This window comes from Vicugna pacos, chromosome 32 (assembly GCF_048564905.1).
Source record: "Vicugna pacos chromosome 32, VicPac4, whole genome shotgun sequence".
Lineage (NCBI taxonomy): Eukaryota > Metazoa > Chordata > Mammalia > Artiodactyla > Camelidae > Vicugna > Vicugna pacos.
In genome coordinates, this window is record NC_133018.1 from 15,923,867 (window position 1) to 15,949,485 (window position 25,619).

Below are 25,619 nucleotides of genomic sequence, written 5' to 3' on the forward strand. Positions count from 1 at the left end.
GGGGATTTTTCAGAAAAAGAGTTAAAAGACCTCAAATTACCGTGGAGAAAACGCTCGGGAAACAGAAATCAACAAGCAAGATTAATAAGAAAATTTTTTTTTAATTGATGCGGTGCTGTGGGTGACCACTCTCAAGTTTCTGATGAACACGCCCACATTCTCACACGTCTGTGGTCATCCGCGATCTGATGCTATCAGAGGTTACCAACCCCATTTCAGAGCTTTAAACGAACCGTTAAATACTGGGAAAAATCCACGGCCTTTTTGAAATACCTGCCCCCATGCTTGGTGAAAAAAGCCTTGTAACAACATTTCAAGACATTTCGACAAGACTAACCAAAAAAAAAGCCTCACATCGTAAACTACGAAGTTATCCTATGGGCAACAACGTTTCTTTCTTTTTTCAAACCAGAATATTCAGTCTCCGTAGAGACTGTCAAAAATTGCCAGTGCCGACTGTATTTCAAGTCGTCACGGCGGGGTATTGGGAAAAGTTTTCAATTAGCAATAATCGCGCCTCGGATAAACCTCATTGGCTACGATACTGCCACTGCGCAAAGCTAACTAATAGCGCCCCCTACTCATCACTCCCAATAAGCAAGGTTCCTATTTCAGAAAGGTGAGTTGGCGTCTCATGGAAAAACCTTCAATTATTGATTGGCTGAAAATTGTACAACTATATGAAGATCTCTCTGAAATGGCTAGGCTGTTTCTGAAGATTAGTTGCTTGATATAGCTCAGTTTTTTGGTGTAGAATGAAGCAAAGCATCATGGGAGGGAATATGCTAACAAGGAATTTAGAGTAGACATTGGGGAGGATGAGAAATGTGATCTGTGTTAAGGGTACAGTTGACTTGGCTCTTGATTCTCGGTATAACTATCCTCTCCGAAAGAGGTTTGCTTTTTTAAAAAATTGTGTTAAAATATACATAACAAAATTTACCATTTGAGCCATTTTAAAGTATATAGTTCAGGAGTGTTAAGTATATTTACATTGTTTGCAACCATCACCACTGCACATCTCCAGAACTTTTTCATCATCCCAAACTGCAACTGTACCCATTAAACAATAACTCTCTATTCCTCCCTCCCCCAACCCCTGGCAACCTCTATTTCACAATTCTATTACTTTGATCCCTCTAAATACCTCATACAAGCAAAATCATGCAATTACTTGACCTTTTGTGTCTGGCTTATTTTACAGCATAAAGTTTTTAAGGTCCTTGTATGTTTTAGTGTATATCAGAATTTCATTCCTTTTTATGGCTGATTCTATTGTATGGAATTTTGTTATCCATTTAGTCTTTGATTGACAGGAGGACAGGAGGTTGCTTCCACCTTTTGGCTATTGTGAATATTGCTTTTATGAACATTGGCATACAGTATCAGTTTGAGTCCTTATTTTCAATTATTTTAAGTGTATATACCTAGGAGACTTTCCAGATCATATGGTAATTCTCCATTTAATATGAAAGGATTTTCTGTGCATATCTTTATTCAGAGATGAGAGGCTGAAAGAAAAAGGCTATTTCCACAGAAATGTCCACAGTTCATGAAGTCTGAAGTAACTTTCACTTCCATTGCCTGTTTTCCCTTAGCAGATGGAAAGCGGTTGGAAACCTGTATCTGGACGTATTTTCTCTTTGATCTGTTTTCTCCAAAAGCCTTTTGGCTTCTGCTACACATTAAGATGCAAATAGTAGTCTCTGAGATGACATTTCTCCCAACATTTTATTATGAAAAATTTCAAACTTGAATGTTCAAAGTATTGCTCAGTTAACAATTTATGTCATCATCAAGGACTTCATCATTTATTTCTGGTGTGGTGAAGTTGTGAGAAATAAAGACTAGGGTTATCCAAAGAACTCAGCTCTTGAGAATGTCTTGTTTGGGTGGCTCATTACACCCTGTCAGTAGCTATCAAGGGAAATTTGTGTGTTTCACCAGCTTTTGTGGATGACTTCATCCTCCAGGGATTACTTCCAAGCACTAAGAAAAATGGAAAACTCAGCTAACTTCTCCCCAGAACATAAGATTTTGGGGGGCTTAAAAGCACAATAGTCCTGTGTTCCTGGCCATTCTCTTAATGATGCTTATTCCACTTGGAGAACTGAAAAAATACTGTGGGTTTAAAGTTTTTCATTAGCAGTTTGTCAAGGGGAGTGGTGGTGTCATTGTTTTGGCATTTCTGTAGGTTTTGATCTTATTCCATAGGTGTCATTGTTTTGGCATACCATAGGTGCAGAAAATATTCTGGATTACAATTGTTTGATTTATTGAAAGTTTCCAGTATGCATTTCGATCCTTTTTTTTTTTTTTCCAGCCAATATAGTCATGTTAACGAAGGCACAAAAGACCTCAGGTAATTCTTCTAGCCCAGTGACCTATTTGAGGTGTGGCTGGAGATACTGCTCCCAAACTATTAAAGCGAGTTCCTTTGCCAATATTTCCCTCCATGCCTCCAATGAGAGGACCAGGAGTCAAACTCCAGCTTTCATACTACTACTTTAGTCTTCAGTTCATTTGAAAATGGGGGAAGTGATTCCTTAGAGTGGTCTTCAAGGTCAATGCTAGCTACCCTTTGATATTTTTAAAACCCTTACAAAATGATGTCTTATTTAGGACATGCTATAGATCATTGGTTCTCATTGGCTACACATTAGAAATAACAGGGAAGTTTATAAACTGATTGGTGCCCATGCACCTCTCCAGACCAATTAAATCAGAATTTCCGGGAGTAAGATCCAGACATTGTGTTGGTTAATTTAATAAAAACACAAGCTGAGAAATAAAACTGCAGAAGCCACGTGGGTACACACATTAGTCCCCGTATATTATATTTGCAGTTTTTCAGATATTTGTGAATGTATTTCTTCACAACTCACTGCAAGGTGGATACCTGATTCCGTTTCGGTAAGTGGAAAGGATCATACACACTGAAGTTCAGGATGAATTAAATGTAGATCCACTATCAAAGCTTCTATTTTATAGACAATGAATTTCTAAGTTAGCGCTGTTTGGATGTCCATTCAGAACGTTGGCACTCTAACCACTTCTCTGGTACAGAGACCACGATAGAGGCACATGGCAAATCGAGGTTGGAAACCTCTGACCAGGAAATGCCGACAGGGGGCGCTATCGGACAAACTGGGTCCTTCAACTGTGAAAGCCATAGGATTGTGGGGCTTGTAGTTTTCTTGTATTATTTCGGTTTCATGAACTACACTTCCCAAAATGCAAAAATAGACAGCCAGTCCTAACGTCGGGCGTGAAGTGTCTCTTAAGCTGTGAAAGGTAAGTATGTTCCTTGCGGACTGCAGGTTTCTAGAAATTGTAGATTTCTTGTAAGGGATTCCATTTCTCCTCTTTGCTCTTTGGTGGGACCTGGGAGAGAGCAGCTGTTCCAATAGTGTTTTCAGCGGGGTTTCCCGAGCCCTTTGGTCTCAGGAATCCGGATTATGTATTTGTTTAGCTGTTCACGTGTTGCTGTGGAATGTCAGGGCGCAGTCAGGGTCCTGATCTCAGATCTAGAAAGCCCAGCATGAAATAATATTTACGTATGGGGTGCGTGTCACTAGAGAATTTCCGCATTTTATCAAATAATATATCAAAGCCTTGTTTTCACAGCTAGAAAAGCTGAGGTAGAAAACCTTGTCAGGTCTCACTACTCTTTACTGTGTCTAAGCAGCTGAGGGTAAACAGAATATAGAAAAAAATAGAATAAAAGGTGGATATGTGCTTAATTACGTTAATAAAATTAAAATCCTGAAAAATCAGAGCAACAACTTAATCAACTAAACTGGAACTCAAATGTGCTTCTTTAGTTTATGAAGAAATAAGGTAATTTTAATTTATAAAATGGGAAGTAGGTTTCTGGGACTGTGTAGTCCCCTAAGGGATGGCATTAACTAAAAATATAAATGGATTCCTCTGATAGAGACATCTTTAATTATAGTCATAGGTAAACAATGAGCTGGTAAGGGACTTAAAAGATACTGCGATAAGCTGTTAACATTTTGAAGTTTCCAAGAAATTCAGTTCTGACCAGCCAGGTATTACTGGGAGAGACAGAATAAGCCTTAGTAATGCTAGAATTCTGCTTTATCCTCCCTCCTTTTGAAAATAGACTTTATTTTTTAGATTCCCCCCCCCTTTTTTTTTAAGAAACCAAAATATACCATTTCCCTTGGATGCAGAAAGCCTTGTCAAATTTACTAGCCATTTTAAGGTAATCTTCATGTGATGTCCAGAGCATAGGAGAACTCTGGCTATAGGTTCTTAAGAGATTCAGGAAGATAGGATTGGCTTGGGCTGTTATGAAACAGTCTAGCGTGGAGACAAGGTTTTATTTTGTGGAGGGTATTAGAAATTCTTGACCAAAACAATTATTAAAAAGATAATAAACAGGTTGACTTGTTGTTTCAGATTGGACTTCACAGGACCCAGGAGGGTGTGCTGGAATCAGTTTGTACCAGTGAGAGCCAGTTGTTAAATATTCAGCAATTTACCAGCCAATTGTTAAATAAACCATTTGTAGCCTCAAAATGGCCATGATCGGATCATTTTCTTTTATCCTTTTCTGAGGGGGAGGGGAGGGAGGAAGCCAGCTTACCAGCACATCCTTGGCAAAGGCAATGTTTTCTCTGAGCCTGGACCCCCCAGTGTTTAATACATCCTTGAGTTATTAGCTCCTGAGTTAGCTCACACCCTTCCACATTTTACCAAAGATGGATTTGGATTACAAAGCAAGAGTATAAATACATTCTAGGTGTTTGTGTGTGAAGGGAAAGGCGGCTGTGCCTTTCCAGTGAAACATACTCTTGTTAATCTTGGGGCCATCCTTCAAGGGACTGAAGTCATGGATTAATTCATTATTAGTAGATTGTTCTGATAAGCATGGAATCTGCCTCTGGAAGTAGTATAGTTTGGATGGATAACTTTCTTGTTAGATCAAAACCTGTACTCCTCTCCAAGACATTTTTCTAAAACCTAGATATTATCTTCCAGAGGACAGTATTGAATGCAATGCCAGCAAATTCCTACTCCCCAGCCATTTCTTAGTTTCACAGTTTTGGCTCTCATCACCTTTCTCATAAAATATTTCAATGTACCAGTTTGCTGATTATTAGATACCTTTTGGGTTGGCAGCTTCCAGATATAAGTTGAAATCTCATCAGTAACCTGATCCCTAATACAATTTAGGGTGGGCTGTTTTGGAGAAATAAGGATGCTACTCAAGTATGCTGCTTTTAGGTTACCTGTCCTAGTTCACTTTGTACATTTGATTTCAAATATGTTTTCTCCAAATACTATATGACTGCTGATGTGGTCTAGATACTGGAGTTTTGTCTACCTTTAAAGTAAAACATTTCACATTTTAGCTTCTCTTCAAACTTCTCTATTCTTTTTTTCTTCTCATTTTTCTGAGCATATCTCTTAAGCTTACAGAATATTCAAAAGATAGAAGCATTTTCCTTCACCTCATGGCTTTGGGCATTTCTGCACTGCCACTGTCCTGGGTACACTAGGGCATCTGCCATCCAAACATTCCTCTAAGGAATTATTTTTTAAAATTTTTTATTGTGGACATAGAATAATACAATGAACCCCCAGCCATGGACCCATCATCCAGCTTCAACAATGACACCCGTTGGCTAATCTTGTTCCATCTATTTACTCCTGCCTACTCCCACCCTGACCCCAGTATTATTTTGACACAAATCCTCCGAGATATATCATTTCATCCAAATATTTCTGTGTATAGCGCTGCAGCATGAAAACTTAAAAAAAATCACAATACCATTTTTCATACATTAGAAAATTAACAGTAACTTTTAAATATCAAACATCCAATTAATGTTCAACTTTCCAATTGTTTTATAAATGTCATATTTTTTAAGTTTATTTGAATCAGGATCCAAATAAGACCCACAGTATTATAATTGATTGGTATGTCTTGAAACCTCTTTTAATGTAGAATCGCCCTTTTGTGGCTCTTTATCTCTGTCTCTGGTTTGTCTAGCCTGTTGACTTTCCCTTAGTCTGGACTTTGCTGATTGGCAAATGGTATCATCTAACACATTGCTTTGGCCTCTGTATTTCCTATAAATTGTTTTTTAAATCAATTTTTTAAACTTTACTTTTATTTATTTTTTTTTTGTTTATTGTTGTTTCAGGGGGAGGTAATTAGGTTTATTTACTTATTCTTTGTTTTTAATGGAGGTACTGGGGATAGAATCCAGGACCTCTTGCTTAATAAGCATGCGCTCTACCGCTGAGCTATTACCCAACCCCACTCCTATAAATCGTTAATTACCCCTAGAGACTTGATCAGAATCCAGTTCAGTTTTGTGTGTGTGTGTGTGTTTTTTTTGCCAAGACCACATCTTGTGTGGTGGGTATACTCTTCCATTGAAACCCTCACAATTCTGGTTTTCTCTCTTTTTGTAATGTTAGTAGCTGTTGATGCTCAGAGCCGAGATCCTACCTTTGTTTTTCAGTTATAAAAATGAATGAAGTTCTGATATATTCTCCCTTCCCGCCCCTGGCGACCTAGTAATCTACTTTCTATCTCTATAGATTTGCCTGATCTGGACGTTTCATGTAAGTGGAATCATATTTGTCCTTTTGTGACTGGCATCTTACACCCAGCATAATGTTTTCAATATTTATCTATTTTGTAGCATATATTAGAACTTCATTCATTTTTATGGCTGAATAATATTCCACGGTATGAACAGAACACATTTTATTTATCCATTCATCAGTTGATGGTTACTTTTGTTGTTTTGTTTTTATTAAATTTATTTATACTGAGGTATAGTTGATGTACAATATTGTATAAGTTATAGGTGTATGACATAGTGATTAACAATTTTTAAAGGTTATATCCCATTTATAGTTATTTTAAGACATTGGCTATACTCCCTGTGTTATATTGTATATCCTTGTAGTTTATGTGTTATATGCATAGTAGTTTGTACCTCTTCGTCCCCTCCGTTGCCCCTCCCCCCTTCCCTTGGTTACCTCCGTTTTTAAACCTAGTTTCTCACTTGCTGGTCTTTGCTCTCTAGAATGAGGATGAGCTTTGGGTTAACATTCAGGACGGCGAAAGGCCGCTGGATGGCGAACCTCAACCGGCAGAGCTCAGGTGGATCTATTGGATTATTTGTGCCACCGAGTCCTCCTCTGGACCCTGAGAAGGTCAAAGAATTACAGCGCTTCATCACCCTTTCCAGGAGACTCCTAGTGATGACCGGGGCGGGAGTCTCCACCGAGTCGGGGATCCCAGACTACAGGTCAGAAAAGGTGGGGCTGTACGCCCGCACGAACCGGAAGCCCATCCAGCATGGGGATTTTGTGCGGAGTGCTCCAGTCCGCCAGCGGTACTGGGCGAGAAACTTTGTGGGCTGGCCTTGGTTCTCCTCCCACCAGCCCAACCCTGCACACTGGGCTTTGAGCAACTGGGAGAGACTGGGAAAACTGTACTGGTTGGTGACCCAAAATGTGGATGCCTTGCACACCAAGGCGGGGAGTCGGCGCCTGACGGAACTCCACGGATGCATGCACAGGTGCCCGAAAGTCTGAACAGTGTGAATGCGGAAATGGGGGCTCCATCAGAGCAGGGACCTCGGCCGCCCTGATCACTGTTATCTTTGTTAGACCACTAGAAAATGAACTGGGAGGAAGTTGTTTCCTTTGGAGTGGATCCCAGCAAACTCTGTGAGGGAGTAGGGAAGGTAGGAAAGCCAAGGAAAGGTTATGTTAATAAGTGGCTTACTGTTTTGGACAACTGGGGTTCAGCCCCATCAGAGGCCCTCCGACTGTCTAGAGCTGCTTCAGAATTGTCTCACTGAAAATCAAGGGAGCTGGGGCGTTTATTGACCATCACCCATCCCTCACTGGTCGAGGGTCACTCTCGGGGGAATTAACTCCCTAACACCGACTCCTCCAGAGAAAGCTTCCGTGGCCAGAGAACTCCTGAAGCAGGAGAGACACAGGAGGCTGCTTATAAGAGAACTGTGGGAGATGGCCTTTGCGTGTCTTGAGTGAACTCAGCAGAGCACCAACAGCATACATTACAAACTGCCAGGTCTGCAGGGCTTAAACACACAGAACACAGGATATCCTGGACCAGTTAATATCTATCTAGCCAGAACCCAATAAATATTGATGAAAGGAACACATGTAGCCCTGGAAGTAACTTGTAGTTAATTGGAATCCACTTCCTTATCATTAAGCCCCGGAGATCCTCCTCTGAGGACTGAAATCACTCTGCCACTGGTAAAACATTTATTGGGTGCCAGTAAAATATTTACTGGTGTGCAACTTGCTGGTGTGGAGGGGTCCGAACCAAAGCCTAAAACATGGTCTGCTTTATAGGCAAGAACTTTGTACTCTTTGGTGGGGGGACCCAAAAATAACAGGTTTAATGACCAAAAAAAAAAAAAAAAAACCCGAAAAACCAAACTCCATGTGTGATTGTTAAATTGTATGGTCTCTGATAAACGTATTTCACAGGTTCATAGAAACAGTGTTAGTAAAGGTTGGAGTAATCAGGAAAGCTTTTATGGGTAAATTGGGGTTGAGCACAGTTCAGGTTTGACTAGGCGAAGGGGAGGGGACGGAGGGCTTTCTAAATGAAGGGAACTTGTAGAGTCTGGGCTGGCCTCCTTGGAGACTAGTATGAAATCAGATTGTCTGGGAAGGCTAGACTCCAATCCTGGATGCATTTGAAAATCATGGTGCAATTTGGGTCTGTTGTGACCGACCAAAGGGGACTGTTAGTGGTTTCTGAGCAAGAAAGCAATATGACAAAAATAGCATTTGAGGAAGGCTAGACAGGATTAGAGAGAGTGGCTCAGAGAGGTCAGCCAGGACTCAGACTAAGGTGGTGTCAGGGAATGAGGGATGGCTACGGGCCCATTAAAAAAAATTTTTTTTTTCATGATGGAAATTTCAAACATCCACAAAAGTAAAGAAAGTAGTATAATGAACTCCCACATACCATCACCCAGATTCAGAGTTGTCTCAAGATTTTATCATGTCTACTTTATCCTTTGTCTTCCTGTCTCTTTTTAAGTATTTTAAAACAAATCCAAGGCTTCTTACCATTTCATTAGGAGCCCTTTTAAGTTTTAAAAAAAACAAGTCAACACAGTCTGATTGTAGAACAGATAAAGAGTAAAAGAAGACAGGGAGGGTACAGCTCAGTGGTAGAGTGTGTGTTAAGCATGTACAAGGTCCTGGGTTCAATCCCCAGTACCTCCATTAAGAAAATAAATAAATTTTAAAATTAATAATAAATAAATAATTTTAAATATTTATTAAAAAGATAAATACATAAAAACCTAGTTACCCCCCCAAAAAAAGAGTAAAATAAAATGAATCACAAGTTTTTTTCCTGAGGGTTTCAGCCCAGGTAACTGGAAGACTAACAGTGATGGAGAACTTGGGGAGGGCTGGTTGAAGATGGAAGTTAAGTTTGGCAGGACTGTCACAGAGACTTGGATTAGAGTTTGGGGAGACTTGAGGAGCAGAGGAGGAATCAACTTCCATTCTTTCTTCCAGCAGCTACTGAGTGCCTGCTGTGTGCAGGCACTGTTCTGGGTGGTGGGCACAGAGCAGTGGGCAAAGGACTCCAAGGTCTTGCCCTGACAGAGCCTGTGTTCTGGTGGCGAGGGAGGTGACAAGAGAAGCAGAAGACACTGTCACAGACACCAAGGGAGGGAAAGCGTTTTAAAGAGAAGATGGTGGTGAACAGCGATAATTTACAGCAGATGAGTGGAGAGCAGGGGATGGAAGGGAAAAAACCCTGGTTTCAGCAGGAAGGAAATTGGTAAAGCCTTTGCAGCTGTGTTAAGAATAAAAGTGAGCAAGCGGATCTGAGCAGGGAGTGTGTAGTAAGGAAAAAGATGTTTGTTGTTCTAGTAGATTGTCAGTGGAAGGAAGGTGGTAGCTAAAGAGGTCACGGGAAGGTATTTTGAACATGGGGAAGACACAGGTGTCAGGAAAAGAAAGTGATGGTGGAGGGGCTGGAAGTGGTTGGGGATGAAATGTCTTCGGCAGCCTGGTGCCTCCCCAGGACAGACTGTTCAGTCGGCCTCTTCTTGGGTTTCAGGGTCCTCTGCTTGGACTGCGGTGAGCAGACGCCCCGCACGGCGCTGCAGGAGCGTTTTGAAGTCCTGAACCCCACCTGGAGTGCCGAGGCCCATGGCCTGGCTCCCGACGGGGATGTCTTCCTCACCGACGAGCAGGTACAGAGCTTCCAGGTCCCGTGCTGCTCTCGCTGTGGAGGCCCCCTGAAACCAGACGTCGTCTTCTTTGGGGGCACGGTGAACCCTGACAAGGTTGATTTTGTGCACAAGCGTGTAAAAGAAGCCGACTCCCTCCTGGTGGTGGGATCCTCCTTGCAGGTAACTTGGGGAGGGGGAGTGGGGAAATGCCCGTTTGGGGAGCCCTGGAGAGCCTCCCCATTAGCTTTCTCTCTTCCTGTGCCTAGAGAGTTCTTACCGGCGCCTTCCTCTCGGACAGGTGTACTCCGGTTACAGGTTTATCCTCACTGCCTGGGAGAACAAGCTACCGATCGCAATCCTGAACATCGGGCCCACGCGGTCGGACGACTTGGCGTGTTTGAAACTGGATTCTCCATGCGGAGAGTTGCTGCCTTTAATAGACCCGCACTGACCACAGCCGGATGTTCTCGAGCAAGAACCTGGGACGTTCCCTTGAATTCCGCTGCTAATGGTAAAATGCCTTCTCAGGTATCAGACTCCAGTTCCCACTCAACTGGGAGCACCGACGAGAGAGAAGGTTCTAGGCTTCTTAACATATGGGCATTCTTAATTAAAACTAATTTTTAATGTACATTAAGTTATATTGTTCGAAAGACTGTGATTTTCCAGATTCTAGGCACATAGCTATTTAAGACAATGTTCCAAAATATGCCATTGTCTTTTTTTCCCCATTTTTAAAAAACAGCTTTATTGAGAGATAATTCACAGACCATAAAGTTCATCCTTTAAAAGCATACAATCAACATGTTTTAGTACACTCAGGAAGGCACAGGTTAATCACCACTGTCTAATTCCACAACGTTTTCATCATCCCAGGAAGAAACCTTGGACCCATTAGCAATTCCCCATTCCCCACTCCCCCAGTCCCCGGCAACAACTAATCTTTCTGTTTTTGCCTATTCTGGACATTTCATACAATATATAGCCTTTTATGTCTGGCTTCTCCACTTAGCATAATGTTTTCCAGGTTCATCCATAGTGTAGCATGTCAGTACTTTGTATCGGTTTTAACCTATGAATACAACCACTTTTAAAAAAAGTAACAGCTTTGAGATATAGTTCACATATCATACAGTTCACTCACTTATTATGTACAATTCTACAGTCTTTAATATATTCTCAGAGGAGTACAGCCACTTTTTTTTTTAAAATAGACTTTATTTTTTTTACTGCAGTCTGAGGTTCACAGCAGAACTGAGCAGAAAGTGCAGAGAATTCCCAAATACAGTTGCCCCATACACTCACTCAGTATTTGTCATTTATCTACTAAAGGACATCGTGGTTGCTTCCAACTTTTTGGCAGTTATGAATAAAGCTGTTATAAACCTCCATGTGTAGGTTTTTGTGTGGATGTAAGTTTTCAATTCATCTGGGTCAGTATCAAGGAGTGAGACTGCTGGATCATATGGTTAAAGTATGTTTAGTTTTGTAAGAAACAGCCAAAGTGCCTTCCAAAGTGGCTGTACTATTTTGCATTCCCACCAGCAATGAATGAGAGTTCCCGGAAAACCACTGTTTAAAAACCATTTTAACTGAAGTACACTATACATACAGAGAATTGCTCGTATCATGAGTGGACAACTTCTAGATCAAGGAACAGAATGTGGCCAGCCCCCAAGAAGTCCCCTTGGTACAATCAGTTTTTATGTAGCTTCTTATTACTAGAATAATACATATTTATTGTAGAGAGTTTAGATGATACAGATAAGAAGGATTTGAATACAAATTACCCATGATCCCACCACTGAGATAACCAAAATTTAACATTCTGGTATAACTAAATCTGTTCTTACAAAAGTTGAATCAGGTTTGGGGTACAGCTCAGTGGTAGAGCGCACACTTAGCATGCATAAGATGCTGGGTACATTCCCCATGACCTCCATTCAAACAAAAAAAAACCTCCACAAAAGTAGAATCAAGCTGTGTTTTATTACATCCTGTAATAACAATACATAATGGCCACCTTTACATATCCTAAAAGTAGTGGTTTTTTAATTGGTAGGCTGACATAGGCAATCATTCCCCTATCCCACTGTCAGCTTATTTTGGCATTAATTTGTTTCATTTCTTTTCAGATCGCTAAGGATTCATCCCTGCCTCCTCTAACTGATCCAGGCTCACCGAGTGTAGCCCTAGCCCGCAGAAGACAGCGAACTCTGCCAGCCCATCTCTGAACCCGGCAGGCTCAGAGCCAAGGAGTTAAGATCTTTAGGCTGATGAGATTTGCTGCTCCCTCCCCAAGAAGGACTTTTTCAAAGCTGCAGCTTCTCTTGATAGGAAAACTGCTTTCACTCCCTTTTTTAACTCACCAGGCAGAAGAAATAGCACGGGATATATGTAGGCCAGAATGCTGTCTGGAGTGCTAACCTAGGGATCTCAGTAATGGGGAGTGGGGAGGGGAGGGGAGAAGGCGGGTGGCTGGGAAGTGAGGGAAGGAAATGACTTCATTTATAATTTTGAATGGTTAAATGTCTTTAACTGAACTATTTCGATATGTTTTTTGAAAAGATGAGCAATGGTATGAGTGAATTTTTTTTAATTAACCAAGGAATAAAGGAATCTTTTTTTAAAATAGCATACTAGGTATGTGGGCTGTGTTTTTACATTTTCAATCAGCTAAAAGTGAATGGGGCTTTATGACACGGTTCTCCAAGGATTTCTGCTTGATTTCAGCTGCTAGAATGAGACAGCCTTGAACCTGGTCTGTACAGAGGAAACAGTAAATTCCCATGTGGGTTTTTAAATTGATTTGTTTCTGCTGAGGAGAGCAGCAAGACTTGTTTGATTACTGCATTAGCCAGAAAGAATCATTGTCCCAGGCTAAAGCTTTCTGCACAATCTCATCAAAAAATGAAGCAAATGAAAGAATCACAGTCTATTCTCGGTAGCCTTTTGTCTAAAGTTAGGGTAAGCAATACATGCTCACCCTGCATCCTCCTAGGAAGCAAATTTCAGTTAACAGATAACCCAAGGTCTTGAACACACAAAGAGTTCTTTTCATCTGCACAACTGTAGGTTCGCTCATAGCAATTCACTCATTCCGGAGAGGTGTAAGGTTGTTATAAATCTCACTCCAGCTTTTTTGCAGACAGGGATACTAAGGTGCTCTGAACCAGATCTGCTCAGTTACCCAAAGTCAGTACCACTAATATGTGCATTCAAATCTGGGTTTTTTGAATCTCAAGGCATTCTCATCCACAAGTCTCCCCACTGTATTAAGGTACTAAGGCTACAAAGATACTCTCAAGTGGCTCACAGAGGATGCGTTTTCTCCCCCACCCTCATTCTTTACCAGAAAATGTCACAGAGTCATGCATGGAATGACAAGAAAGAAAATTCAGTCCATTCTCCCTTCACTTTATTTCTGAGGAAACTAAGATCCAGACTTACCTAAGAGCCAGGACTAGAATCCAAGTAGATCTTCCTCCAAGTTCTTTTAGACAGCAATTCTTATTTGTCTGAAGATTCGAATTAGAAGGAAGTCAACCTGAAGTAGAAGGAGAAGCCAACAGTATACCTGCCTGGAAACAGTTAAAACATGGGCAGTGGGAGCAGGTGAGGCTGCCAGGGAGGGAAGGCAGGCTAATGCTGGCACGATTCTTGAGGACTGAGTCTTGAGGGCCTTAGGAATGTTCACTTTATTCATATTTCCTCCTGAGATGGAATTCTTTGCAAAAAATTTGTCTCAAGAGGAACCTGGTATTTCCTGAAGCTGATACCTCTCACATCTCCTTACTTGACATCTTTTGCTTTCTACCAGCATGGCAGTTCCTAACTCACTTTAAGTACTCTGTTGGAATGACATCCACTAGTGGGGGCTACTGGTTTGTCACTGCCCTAGTTACACGGTTCTGACTGCATAAGCCCAGCTTTGGCCATGACTTTTCAGTCATATCTTTCCTAGTTGCTTCTGTAACTGCCCTGCTATCACAGTTTTAGTTCATAGAGTCATAAAGACAAACACGAACAGAGAACTCGAAATCTCCTTCCCACTAACTCATATTCCTTCTTTTATGCTGGCATAAATGGAATATCCTCTCACCTGTCCCTTAAATGACAGCATCTGTTGAACACTCTCTGTCCCAGGCATTCTGTAAAGTATTTTACAATATGTCAGCTCACTTAATAAGAGTTAATCCCACACGAGATGCTTGGGCATGCATAAAGGTTGGTCTTCAGTGAATGTCAAACTTTTCCTAAGAGGATCAAAGGCCAGATGGATAAGAGATTCAACACTCTTAGGTAGGGTGACCAGCTGTCCCAGATTGCCCATTTCTGAGAGGGTTTCTTGACGCAAGACTTAAAGTGTTAAAATCAAGGTAAGCTGGTCACCCTGCTCTTAGGAATAGCAAAAGTTGCCACTAGATATGATAATTAATTCCAGATACATTATTCTTGTTGAGATTTAAGATAATGCTCTGAGATTCAGATTGTTTCCTTAATTTTTAGGTCACAAAACAGATAAATTCTACTTTGCGGGGGGGACTTTTTTTTTTACTTTCTTTTTGCAGGGAGGTAATTAGGCTTATTCGTTTGTTAATTTTTAGAGGAGGTACTGGGGATTGAACCCAGGACGTAGTGCATGCTAAGCATACACACTGCTACTTGAGCTATACCATCCCCCTGATAAATTCTACTTCATGAAGAAAAAAAAATTAAATTCATCCAAGAAAGCAGTGTTATTTTTCCCCCCCTCTATTCATTAGAAAAGGAATAAGGCATGGCATTGAAACTTGATAGTTAGGTGAATGTGGACAAGTCACTTTATCTAAATCTTCAGTCTCTTTATAAATGAAGATATTAGTAGCTACCTCATAGGGTGGTCATGAAGATTAAACAAGGTAATGATGTATGTGTAGCTCATAGCACAGACCCTGACACATAGGAAGCAGATGTCAGTCATTATCACTAGGATATGGGAGGAGGGCACTATGGTAGGAGGGGAAGTCAACATTCCTGCCAAACATTTGTCTCCTATAGAGTACTCTCTTGAGTGGACTCACTTCCCCAGTGCCACTTTCTTTTTACGTACCTGTTTGTCTTTAAAAAAAAAAAATTACAAAAGCCAAGTCTTGCTTGGTGTAATAAAGCCCTTCTAAAGAAAATTATTCTTCCTTCTTCTTGGGCAGTATTCACCGAACATTTACTGTACAACAAGCACTGTAGAAAGCATTTTACAACGCATCGACTCACCTAACTCCCACAATCCTGTAATCTGCGCACTATTATTTCTTTTGAAAGATGAGGCTCCTGAAGCTTGGAGTCCTTATGTAACTTGCCCATGGTCACCTAGGCCAGCAATCAAACCCAGTCTGTCCAGTTCTAAATTTGCTCTCTCTTTTGAATGTTTCCGAAATCCGGTGGGGTAACTGAGCAATTGTACTTCGGGAAGGAAGAAGGGCAAGGCTCAAGAAACTTCCAGAAGTAACCCCAGCTAGGTCCCAAAAGATGAAGAAGCAATCAGCAAAGCAGGAAAAGGGAGATCACTCCAAACGGAGGCAACAAAACGTGCAAAAGCATGTTAATCAGAACTGCAAATCCCTTCACTTTCTTTTTCTCTCTTGTAGGTGGGGGTAGGGATTCAAGTGAGGACTTCCGACGCCCCAGGGGCCCTTGGCTTGTCCAAAATTCATTCGCCCCTCTCCTTGGCCATTCTGGCCATTCCTCTTTCTCGCCTCATTCTGATTGCCTGCACCCTACTTTCCTGGCTCCCTCAGTCCCTCCCCAAGATACATGCACTGGAGGAGTTACCAACAAGAAACAGGCAGAAGAGCTGGGGGAGAAGGGACTGGGGTGGGGGTAGTGAGAGACCCAGAAAGGGACACGAATGGCCGTAAAGATGGCCCCAACGTCACGCGGACGTAAGTTCACCCTCTTTCCACACTGGGCTCGCCCACTCCGTTCTTCCTGCTGGATTCCGGAGAAGCGCGCACGGGAACCCACCTTCGGAGGACACCAACTACCTGCGCCTGCGCTGTCTCTCCTCCAATCCTAGCGCGAGAAGGGCGGGGCCTGCGCCTGGGAGGCGTAGAGGTAGGCTGGGGCGCTGTCTACCAATAGGAAAGAGGAACCCTGAGCCACGTGCCCAAAAGATACCCAATCACATTTCGTCCTCTTAAATCCTCCATTTCTGGAGTGTGGCCAGCGGACTGCCAGGGATGGGAGCGCAGGCCCACGTGATCCGAGAAGGTAAATATAGCCACGTGGTTTTTCCTCGACTGCAGCAAATCCGTGCGCCATGCCGTACCTTCGTTGAACAATTATTTAATGAGTGTATGTAAGATGTGCTAAGCACTATGAAGATACTGAAGCTGCTAGGTTATATGTAATCCCAACATCACATTACTCTCTGTCCAGTTTATTTACTTACTCATTTAAATCATCCCAGCCACTGTATTTATCAGTGTTTCCTGTATTCTGATTCCTGTAATGAGCACCCTGCAGGTGTTCATTAAAAGATTGTTAGAAGAATTTTTTTCTCTCTCCCTCAACCCTTGGGATAATGAAAAGAGGTAGGTTTTTATGTCAAAGGATATTTCTGGATCCAGTTTGAGTACTCTGGTGACTCTCTCTTGTTTATCTTCTGAAAAAAAAAGGGAGTAAGCAACAGTCCCCTAAAATCTTAGCTTTCTTCCATCCAAACAGGGGCATTAAGTTTTTTTCCATTGAAGAAAGAAGTTTATAATCTTTACAGTTCCTTAAAGGCTGAGGCTAGGTCTAACTTAATTTTGTATCCCTTGCAATCCTACCGTAGCACAGTATAAATGGCCAATCTAAGTCTGATGAATTTGAATTTGAAAATAGTCACGTTCTTGCCTGCCAAAAGATCCCCAGCGCTAATGACCAACACTTCATTCAGGTTTCAGCAATTATTTATTGAGTACCCCGTGGGTCAAGAACAGTGCCAGGCAGATAGGGATACAAAAGTGATTAAGACTCCTTGCTCTGCCTTCAGCAAGTTCATGGTATGATGGCACTTTTCCTCTAAATTATCCAAATTTGCGTTCCAATCTCAGCTATGCCACCCATGAGTGGGTGACCTTTGACAAATCACTTGCCTCTTTGAGCCAGTTTCCTCATCTGTAAAATGGGAGGTAATAATACCTTCACTATAGAGCTGTTGTGAGAATGATGAGATATCTATGCAAAATGTTTGGCACAGTCTGGAGTGCAGAGCAAAGCATGGAATATACTAATTCGGAGAGCAAGAAAAAAAAGTCTCAGAGAAGACAAACTGAAGGCAGCTACTTACAATAAATCATTGTCTTCAGTCCAGTTCCAAATACATTGTATTCTCAGCATTTTGAATGGTGTCTAGCCCAGAGTGAGTATTCAATAAATATTCATTGAATGGATGAATAAAATGAAGGAGAAATTGGGCCAAAAGACAAATCCACACATACTCCTTTGCTTCCTAACATACACCCAGCATGAGTGTCAGCCTCCAGTGGTTTAAAACCGTGCAGTGATGGCTTCTCATAGTTCTCATTGTCCTTTCTCATCTTTGCTTTTCCAATTCAGTTCCATTCTGTGCTCCTCCCCACTCTCTCTGGTGAATTTCAGTGTTAGCGTAGTCATAAACCCTTGCAGAGAAATTTGGCTGAGTGACTTAGTAAGAGCTAAGGCATTGCCAGTCAGACAGATCTGGTCAAATCCTGACTCTGCCATTTGTGTGATTTCAGGCAAGTGACTTAACTTCTCTGAATTTTTAGTTCCTCATCCATAAAATGGGGACAGTAATAGTGATCTCATAACACTGGTTTGAACACTTAATGAGATGCAGAAAGCCCTTAGCACAGTGATATGTGGTTAAGTGCCAAAGAAGTAGAAGTTGTTATTGTTAATTATTTTTGATGGTTACAGTGTACAAATCAGCTTGCAGAGTATGGTGAAAGCTTTGAAGGGTTTAGAAAAGAGTTACAGAAAAAATGATTTCACACAGTTGGAAATGGAGGCAGAGAAATAAGGGGGCAAAATCTGGTTCAAATTGAAGAGCACACCGCTTCAGACAGGGCAGGGTTCTGGTTAAGTGTGTTCTATTGGACTCACTGGGTTCACATCCCTTCTTTGGTACTTACCAGATGCATCGCAGTGGGCAAGTGACCTCTCCAATTGAGGCTCAGCTTAGAAAAATAGGATTTGCTAATAGTGTCTAAATCTTATAGGGCTGCCCGGAGAATTTAGAGACACAGAGTTCTGGCACAGAGTAAATCATCAGTGGTACTCACTTCCTGGAAATATCCCTCTAATTCAGCTCCCAGGGCTGGAAGGAATGATGCTCACAATGAACTAGGAAGAGATTTCATCACGTTCAGTAGGCAGAGAATAAAACAATCTCCAAATGTGAGGCCTTTCAACAAAGTGCTTTATTGGAAGACACAGTGTAAGGTTAAGGCCATGAAGCAGGTAGGGATGACACTTTCCAGGGGCAATACTCAACTCTAACAGTACTTAGCATCCAGATCCTTGTGCTGCTTGTTGTACGGGGCCTTTGAGAAGCAGATGGCAGCATTGCGGTCACAGTTGCAGATGAAGGCCTCACAGGCATTGTTTTTGCCTGGAAAAGAGTAAGAGCAGAGGACTGAGCCAGGGTGGATCATGCTTTGTACAGTCTAGAGGCAGGAAGAATTAACTGAAATGATCTGGTGGCCATTCCACTGGTGCAAATTTAGGGTTGACAGATAAAGCAAATAAAAATAATGGCATTTCAGATAAACCATATTTGGGACACAGACTAAACAATCATTCCTTGCCTATCTGAAAATCAAATTTAACTGGACAGCCTGTTTTAATCTGATGATCCTAGGTGTGACAGCTGCTTTTTGAAAAGTCCTGTCTATTTCACACCTCTCAGTGAACTCACTGCTTTTAAAACTTGTATAGCCACAGAGCTCTGATAACATTGGCAAGCATTGCAAATCATATGGAAAACACTAAAACATATACTCGAGGCAGCAAAGTATTGTACATTTCAACTTAGTGAAGTTTCATAAGCCAATCTCTCTACTTAAAAGCACATATTTTTAAAATTACAGACCATCCTTACAATAGAATATTATACAGACATTTCAAACAATTAAGTATGTCTATATGTGGAAATGTTTCTAAGCTATTTTATTAAAAGAAAAAATAGGTTATATATACCTAAAAATTTGAAGGGTGATACATCTAACTGGTTATCTTGGCTATTAGGATTATAACTTTTCCATGGCATATATTTCTGTAGAATTTGAAATTACATTACTTTGGCCTTGTTTATTTTTAGAGCCAAAAGAAGCAACAAAGATAACATTTAAAATGCATTTCAGCTTTACTATCCGTAATTTAATTATGTATATCTGCTTACCTTCAATAGTCTCATTGAAGTTTTATCTCTCTTGGATCCCTTCTTTTAAAAATCACAAACGTTTTCCTTGCTTACTCCATTAAAGCATAAATTAGCACTTAACTAGATTACGAAGTATGCACAATGAGATAATTAGTTAGCAAGTTGTTGTTAATCATGTGAATAAACACCTTCTGATGCAGGCTCCTTGACCTGCTTTTGAGGGGAGAAGCCAGCTGCATTAAAAAGAAATTATTTGCAAAAATGTGTGGGTGGGTGTGTGTTTTTCCCCTCGGGAGAGGGTCTATAGCTTTTATCAGATTTGTAAAGGAGCCCAGAATTCATAGAGGGGAGCTCTTGCTGATCAAGTTGTAGTGAAAAAAAAAATCTGATTTCCCACACCTTTGGCTTTCTAAAATGGAGCACAACCAAAATCCCTGTTACCAGGGGACCAGGTAAGCAAATTAAGCCATCTGATGCAGCAATTAAAGAAGTAACAATGAAGACTATGAGGCAGTATAGAAACATGGTCATAAGAGGGTGATGAGTGAGAGAAAGCAGAATGCAAGATTGTATCTAGACTGTGCATTCATCAAACATTTACTGAACATCTACTGGATGCCAGGTACTGCTCTGGATTCTGGGGATACAGCAGTGAATTAAACAATGACCCCCTTTCCTGTAGATCCTACTTTCTATTGGAGAGATAACAAGTGAAGAAATAACATAAATATATCAGCTGTTGAGAAATTCTGTGGAGAAAATAAAGCCAAAAAAAAAGAATGCTGGAGAGATGGAGGGAGTATGTATGTGATTTAAATGAACGTGTTGAGGGAAGACATCTCTGAAAAAGAGACATCTGAAGAAAGACCTGGAAGAGGGAGTGACTCAAGCAGACATCTGGTGGGAAGGGTTTCAGGCAGAAGGATCAAAGGGCTGGAAATGGGCACGTGCCTAGCCACGATTAAAATGATATAAGCTTTATTCCAAAGATCAGGGCAGAAAGGAGCAGAGAGACATGAAACAGTTTATTTGTTAGGGTGATGGGGTGCCAGGTAGTTTTTTTCTTAGCACTTTGGGAGTTGGATTATGGTTATTCCACTGTTGTTTGTACAGTTTTTAAAAAGTGGGACCTGTCTGTGAGTGCAAAAGGAAGGGCAATGAAAATCCCGAATGCTGGTCTCACACGACCGTACCTTGCACCTCTCTAAATTGTTTGCTCTTCAGAACCACCTCCATGGAGGGACACATTTCACTCTGAGTGCTGCATAAGCTAGTGGTTAAGACTGGAGCCTTTAAAATCAAAAGCAACTGAGTTCAAAATGCCAGCCCCTACTCATAAGTTGTGTGATCTGGGGGCAAGTGACTTTTTTTTTTTTGCAAGTGACTATTTTTGAGCCTCAGCTTCCTAACCTGTAAAATGGGTTTAATAAAACCCATCTCATATACCCACCTAGCCTAGTCCCTGGCATATAATGAGAGCCTAGTATATGCTAGTTCTAAGATCTTTTGATGAAATAACGAAGCAGTATGGCATGCAGAAGCAGAAGCTCTGGAGTCGTATAGACCTGTGTTCAAAAATCAGATACCACCATTTGTGGGCTGTGTGTCCTTGGACAATTGGAAAGGGGACAATAATAGTACCTATCCCATAGGGTTGTTGCAAGGATTAAAGGAGGCACTGTGGGGCACCAAGGAAAAGATCGAACAATGATGGCCATCATTACTGTTATTTCCCCCCATGCCTGCTGAGGGCCTTTGAGCCAACAAGGTGGGTAAACCTACTGTTGCAGGTGATCTCAGTGTTAGAACATGAGAATGAGTAGCTGTTGGTGTACGGGTTGTCCACGATTACTGCACAGCTGTCCAGTTTCTTGGCTTCTGTGTAGCAGTTGTCATGTGTCTGGCAGCACCTGGAGAAGGAGACGGACAGAGCTGAGGCAGGAGCAGGAGTAAGGCAGCTGGTCAGCCTGTATCCGCTCCTTCAGGAACAGGTGGGGATGTTTTAGCTGACATGCTCTGAGATGTGCTGGTCCTGTGGCTTGAAAAAAATTAAGTCATTTTCTCATGTTTACTGAAGGTGATTTACAAAATGGTTGCAGGAATACAGTACAAGCTTATATTCTGAAGATGCTGTGATCGGTTTGACCACTGCTAGGAGATTGAATCCTAGCAGCGATGTTTTGTGTTGTAAAGTTCTGCCACTAGAGGGCAGCAGCATCCACTACTTTACATCTCTGACCTGCTTTCTGTCGCTAATAGGGAGCACTGGATTTGGGTTCTTCTTGGAATATATTTGTTTATATGACAAGGTGTGATAGTGTGTTATCCTTAGCAAATAGGCAAATCTTCTTTCTGTGCCTCGTGAGATCCTTGGCTGGTGCCTTTCCCCCATCCCAGGGACATTTCGTTCCCCTGGCAGATCCATCACTCACCTGTCCAGTTCATCCACTGGGGTGCCTGATCCACCCAGGCCACAGTAGCAGCCGTAGTTGTTGAAATCCAACAAGGGGCTACTGTCGGGTATTTTGCACTTGATCATGTCGCGGAACTGCCACAATGCCCGCGGGCTGACACCGCTCCCGGCAGCGCCCACTGCAAGAGGACACAGCCAGAGTTCCAATCCGTCCTAGTTGGCTACAGCGCCCCAGGTGCCCCACTGCCTGTCTGCTCTCTCAGGCCCATGCTGGTCCCCTGACCCCAGCCAGCTGCCTCCCCTGAAGAGAGCTGGACACAGGAATCTGGTAAAGTGAGTATGGATTTTTTTAAGCCAAGACCTTAAAATACATATATACATTAAAAAAGTATACATATAAAATATATATTTGAGATAAAATTCACATAACATAAAACTCATTATTAACCAAAGCGTACAACTCTGTGGTTTTTTAGCATATTCATGGGATTGTGCAACCATCACTACTAATTCCAGAACATTTACATCACCCCCAAAAGAACACCCTGTACCCATTAACAGTTCCTCCCCTTGCCCCACTCTCCTCTGACAAACACTAATCTGCTTTGTGTTTCTATGTATTTGCCTATTCTGAACACTTCATATAGATGGAATCGTACAATATGTGGCCTATTGTGACTGGCTTCTTTCACTTAGCTTCATGTTTCTGAGGTGCATCCTTGTTATAAAATGTATCAGTACCTCATCCTTTTTATGGCTGCATAATATTCCACTGTACAGAGAGACCACATTTTGTTTATCCCTTCATTACGTGATGGACATTTGCATTGTGTCTACTTTTTACCTATTTTAAATAGTGCTGTTATGAACATCTGTTTACTAGATTTTGTGTGAACACACGCTCGTTTAAAACTATCCCCATTATTTATCCAGCAACTATGTATTGAGCACCTACTATGTGCCAGTCACTGCCCTGAGAGCTGGAGCTACATCCATGAGCAAATAAAAAAATCTGTCACCTCAATGAGCTTACATCCTCGTAGGGGAGAAAACCAACAAGCAGTAAATGTAATAAATAAGGAAATCAGACATTAGAAGGGAGAAAAATTGAAGCAGGGGAAGGGAATCTCAATGAGGGTTTGGCTGGCAAATGGTAGGGGTTGGGGGGCAGGAGTGTAAGGAATAGTGAGGAGGCCTGTGTGACCTCTGTCCTCAACAGGACAACCTCTTTTCTGCCTCAAAGCCCACGTGCCTTACCTTCCCTCTGCCCCACACGTTGGTCAGCTTACTTTTCAAAAGGCTGGAACATCTTGGTTTCAAAGCTGCTTCTTTAAAGAGGCTCTTCCTGACCTGCCCCCTACCCCGCCAAGCTAAGTGGCTCCTCTGTTACCACTTTCCTTAGGTTTTTTGCTTCATCATATCCCTAACAACCTGTGTCCGTCTAGGTATTTAATCTGTCCCTCTCACAGGACCATAAAGTCCTCAAGGACAGGCCTCATGGATTTTGTAACCTAGGGCTTGGCCTTCAGTATGACACAAAGAGAGCCCTCAATAAATATATGATGAATTAAATAAATAAAATCATCAATACATGAATTAAAGAAAGTGCCTGGTGGGGGAGGGTATAGCTCAAGTGGTAGAGCACATGCCTAGCATGCACGAGGTCCTGGGTTCAATCCCCAGTACCTCCACTGAAAAAGAATTTCTCTATGAAATAAGTTTTAAAAGTCTGCCTCTAGTTAAGTGCCCAAATCAAGCACAAGGCTTGGCACAGCAGACTCGGGGAAGCAAGCCCCTTTTACCCCATGTGCAGAGCCCTACCCTGTGAGATTTGGCGCCCTAAAGAGAGGACAGCATTAAGTGATTTTAGGATCCTGTCCAATCGGCCACGAGTGTCGTCTCTTCGCCCCATGCCTGGCCCGTCCTTTCCTTGATCTGCTGTGGACACTGGAGCTGCTCCACGTGCTTAAGCTTCAGGGTGAAGGAAGGGTGGCAGCTAGTTGCTCTCCCCCACGCAGCCTCCCCGGTGGCAGCCCACAGAAGCTGTGTCCAGGAGCCTGCTCAGACAGGAGTGGCCTGGCTACCTTGGCCCCCCTCCAGGCCCCCGTCCTGTTTCCCTCCGTGTTCTTTCTCTCTGATCCAGCCAGCTGTGTTCTCTGCAGAGGCCAGACCTGCACAAATCCCTGCTCACGCGTGTGTGCATGTGTGTGCTCCTCAGAAGGGGAGCAGGGCTCGTTCCTCTCAGAGTCCCCAGCCTCAACCCAGAACCTTGGAGGCTCTGATACCATCAGTGTTGAATGAACAAATGAACCATGGATCAACGAGGTAGGATTTGAATTCTGGGGAATTCTGATTCCATTAATTCATTCAATAAATGGTGCAAACAATATTCTCCCTGCTCTCACGGAGCCCATGCTTTGGTGTGGGTGGAGGGTAAAAGGGGAAATGAATCAATAAGATGCAAATTGCTGGCAAAGGCAGGGACGGAGAAGACCTTGTACCCAGGCCAGATGGTAGAGAAAAAGGAGGGGGGCTGTCTTAGCTTGGGTGGACGGGGTAAGCCTTTCTGAGAGAGGGGTCACCTGAGTTTGAACTTGAGGTTGAAAAGGTCAGCTTTGGGGGGATGTGAAGAAACCCCAATATGGGAGCTCTTAAGCCCCATGGTGAGCCCTGAAAAAGACCCCAAGTCTGGCCAGCCCAGGGGCCTGTGGCCCCCATTGCAGAGGAGAGAGGTCTCAGCCCAGGAAGGGGTGGAGCTGGGGGCACTCGCCTACCCGTGAGCAGAGCAGCCAACACGAGGAGTCTCATCTTGCTGTCAGGCTGGCGAGTGAGGAAAAAGACTGATGTCACCGAAGGCCTCCTGCTTATAGCTGCCCCACCGCCCAAGATAAGGCTGCAGTGTTTGCTTTGCTCCCTGCGGACTCTGGGTTGGCCTTGAGCCTGCCTGTCGTGTAAACAATCCTTAGCAACAAGCAAGCCCTGCCAGCCGGGGGCCCTTGGAAGCAGTGTATGTATTTGACATCAGTGCTTTTGAACGAAAGGGATTATTTCTGGAGTCACATGTCTTAGAATCTTGACCCTCACACCCATCCCTCTGCACTCAGCACAGCTTCATCATTGCCTCTGTGTGTGTGTGTTGGGGGGGGGTGTATGGGGGTGGCAAACTGTCAGCCCTGTTGAACAGCTGGCAGCAGGGGGTCGGGAAGGAACTGACTGCTGCCTCTATGTCTTCTCATGTGCCTGAGTCGTGGGTCTCATTGAATGGTCCTATCACTCATGCACTTTGCAGGTGAGAAAACAGGTTCAGAGAGGTGAAGCAACTTGCCTCGGGCCACACAGCTAACAAATGACAAAGCAGGGGCTCAAACTTAATGTAAGCGTGTCTGATTCTAAGGCACACATTTTATTTTTTTTCCCACTCCATCAATACCACTCTCCCCTCCCTATTTCCCACTGTGGGTTGGTAAGAAAACCCTGGGCTTTGGAGTTCCAAAGGCTTGGATGTAACTTGTAGAATAAAAAAAGGTCTTTGAAGGGGAGGGTATACCTCAAGTGGTAGAGTGCATGCTTAGCATGCATGAGG

The 25,619-nt window shown here is 42.5% G+C and overlaps 2 protein-coding genes and 1 non-coding gene across 7 annotated transcripts; 1 reads left to right on the forward strand and 2 right to left on the reverse strand.

Moving 5' to 3' along the window:
* The first annotated feature begins 403 nt into the window (after nt 1-403).
* On the forward strand, nt 404-12,872 carry SIRT4 (sirtuin 4). Of its 5 annotated transcripts, none has more exons than XM_072952950.1 (5): nt 404-619; nt 7,074-7,571; nt 10,121-10,415; nt 10,534-10,746; nt 12,371-12,872. In XM_072952950.1, the coding sequence occupies exons 2-4, from the start codon at nt 7,075-7,077 to the stop codon at nt 10,684-10,686; spliced, it is 945 nt and encodes a 314-aa protein (XP_072809051.1). In that variant the 5' UTR covers nt 404-619; nt 7,074; the 3' UTR covers nt 10,687-10,746; nt 12,371-12,872. The 5 variants fall into 5 exon arrangements, with proteins under 5 accessions (XP_072809051.1, XP_072809050.1, XP_006204867.1 ...); XM_072952949.1 differs by lacking the exon at nt 404-619 and adding an exon at nt 3,024-3,294 and having other exon boundaries at nt 10,534-10,763; XM_072952948.1 differs by lacking the exon at nt 404-619 and adding an exon at nt 3,025-3,294.
* LOC116276640 (U4 spliceosomal RNA) lies at nt 422-562 on the reverse strand. Its single transcript, XR_004186126.1, has one exon. It is a non-coding gene; the product is annotated as a U4 spliceosomal RNA (small nuclear RNA).
* A 5,825-nt stretch (nt 12,873-18,697) lies between the features above and the next one.
* PLA2G1B (phospholipase A2 group IB) lies at nt 18,698-24,867 on the reverse strand. Its single transcript, XM_006204806.4, has 4 exons — nt 24,811-24,867; nt 22,056-22,215; nt 21,406-21,533; nt 18,698-18,852 (listed from the first exon to the last, which is right to left on the reverse strand). Exons 1-4 carry the CDS (start codon nt 24,842-24,844, stop codon nt 18,737-18,739), a joined length of 438 nt encoding a protein of 145 aa, XP_006204868.2. The 5' UTR covers nt 24,845-24,867; the 3' UTR covers nt 18,698-18,736.
* Nucleotides 24,868-25,619: the final 752 nt, after the last annotated feature.

What these genes read in the sequence shown, in the direction of transcription:
- PLA2G1B (XM_006204806.4), bottom strand. Translation starts at nt 24,844, where the DNA reads ATGAGACTCCTCGTGTTGGCTGCTCTGCTCACGG. An exon ending in GTTGGCTGCTCTGCTCACGG is followed by an intron (nt 22,216 to 24,810) that starts GTAGGCGAGTGC and finishes GTCCTCTTGCAG; the next exon opens with TGGGCGCTGCCGGGAGCGGT. An exon ending in CACTGAGATCACCTGCAACA is followed by an intron (nt 18,853 to 21,405) that starts GTAGGTTTACCC and finishes ACTCTTTTCCAG; the next exon opens with GCAAAAACAATGCCTGTGAG.
- SIRT4 (XM_072952950.1), top strand. Translation starts at nt 7,075, where the DNA reads ATGAGGATGAGCTTTGGGTTAACATTCAGGACGGCGAAAGGCCGCTGG. An exon ending in CTCCACGGATGCATGCACAG is followed by an intron (nt 7,572 to 10,120) that starts GTGCCCGAAAGT and finishes CTTGGGTTTCAG; the next exon opens with GGTCCTCTGCTTGGACTGCG. An exon ending in TGGTGGGATCCTCCTTGCAG is followed by an intron (nt 10,416 to 10,533) that starts GTAACTTGGGGA and finishes CCTCTCGGACAG; the next exon opens with GTGTACTCCGGTTACAGGTT.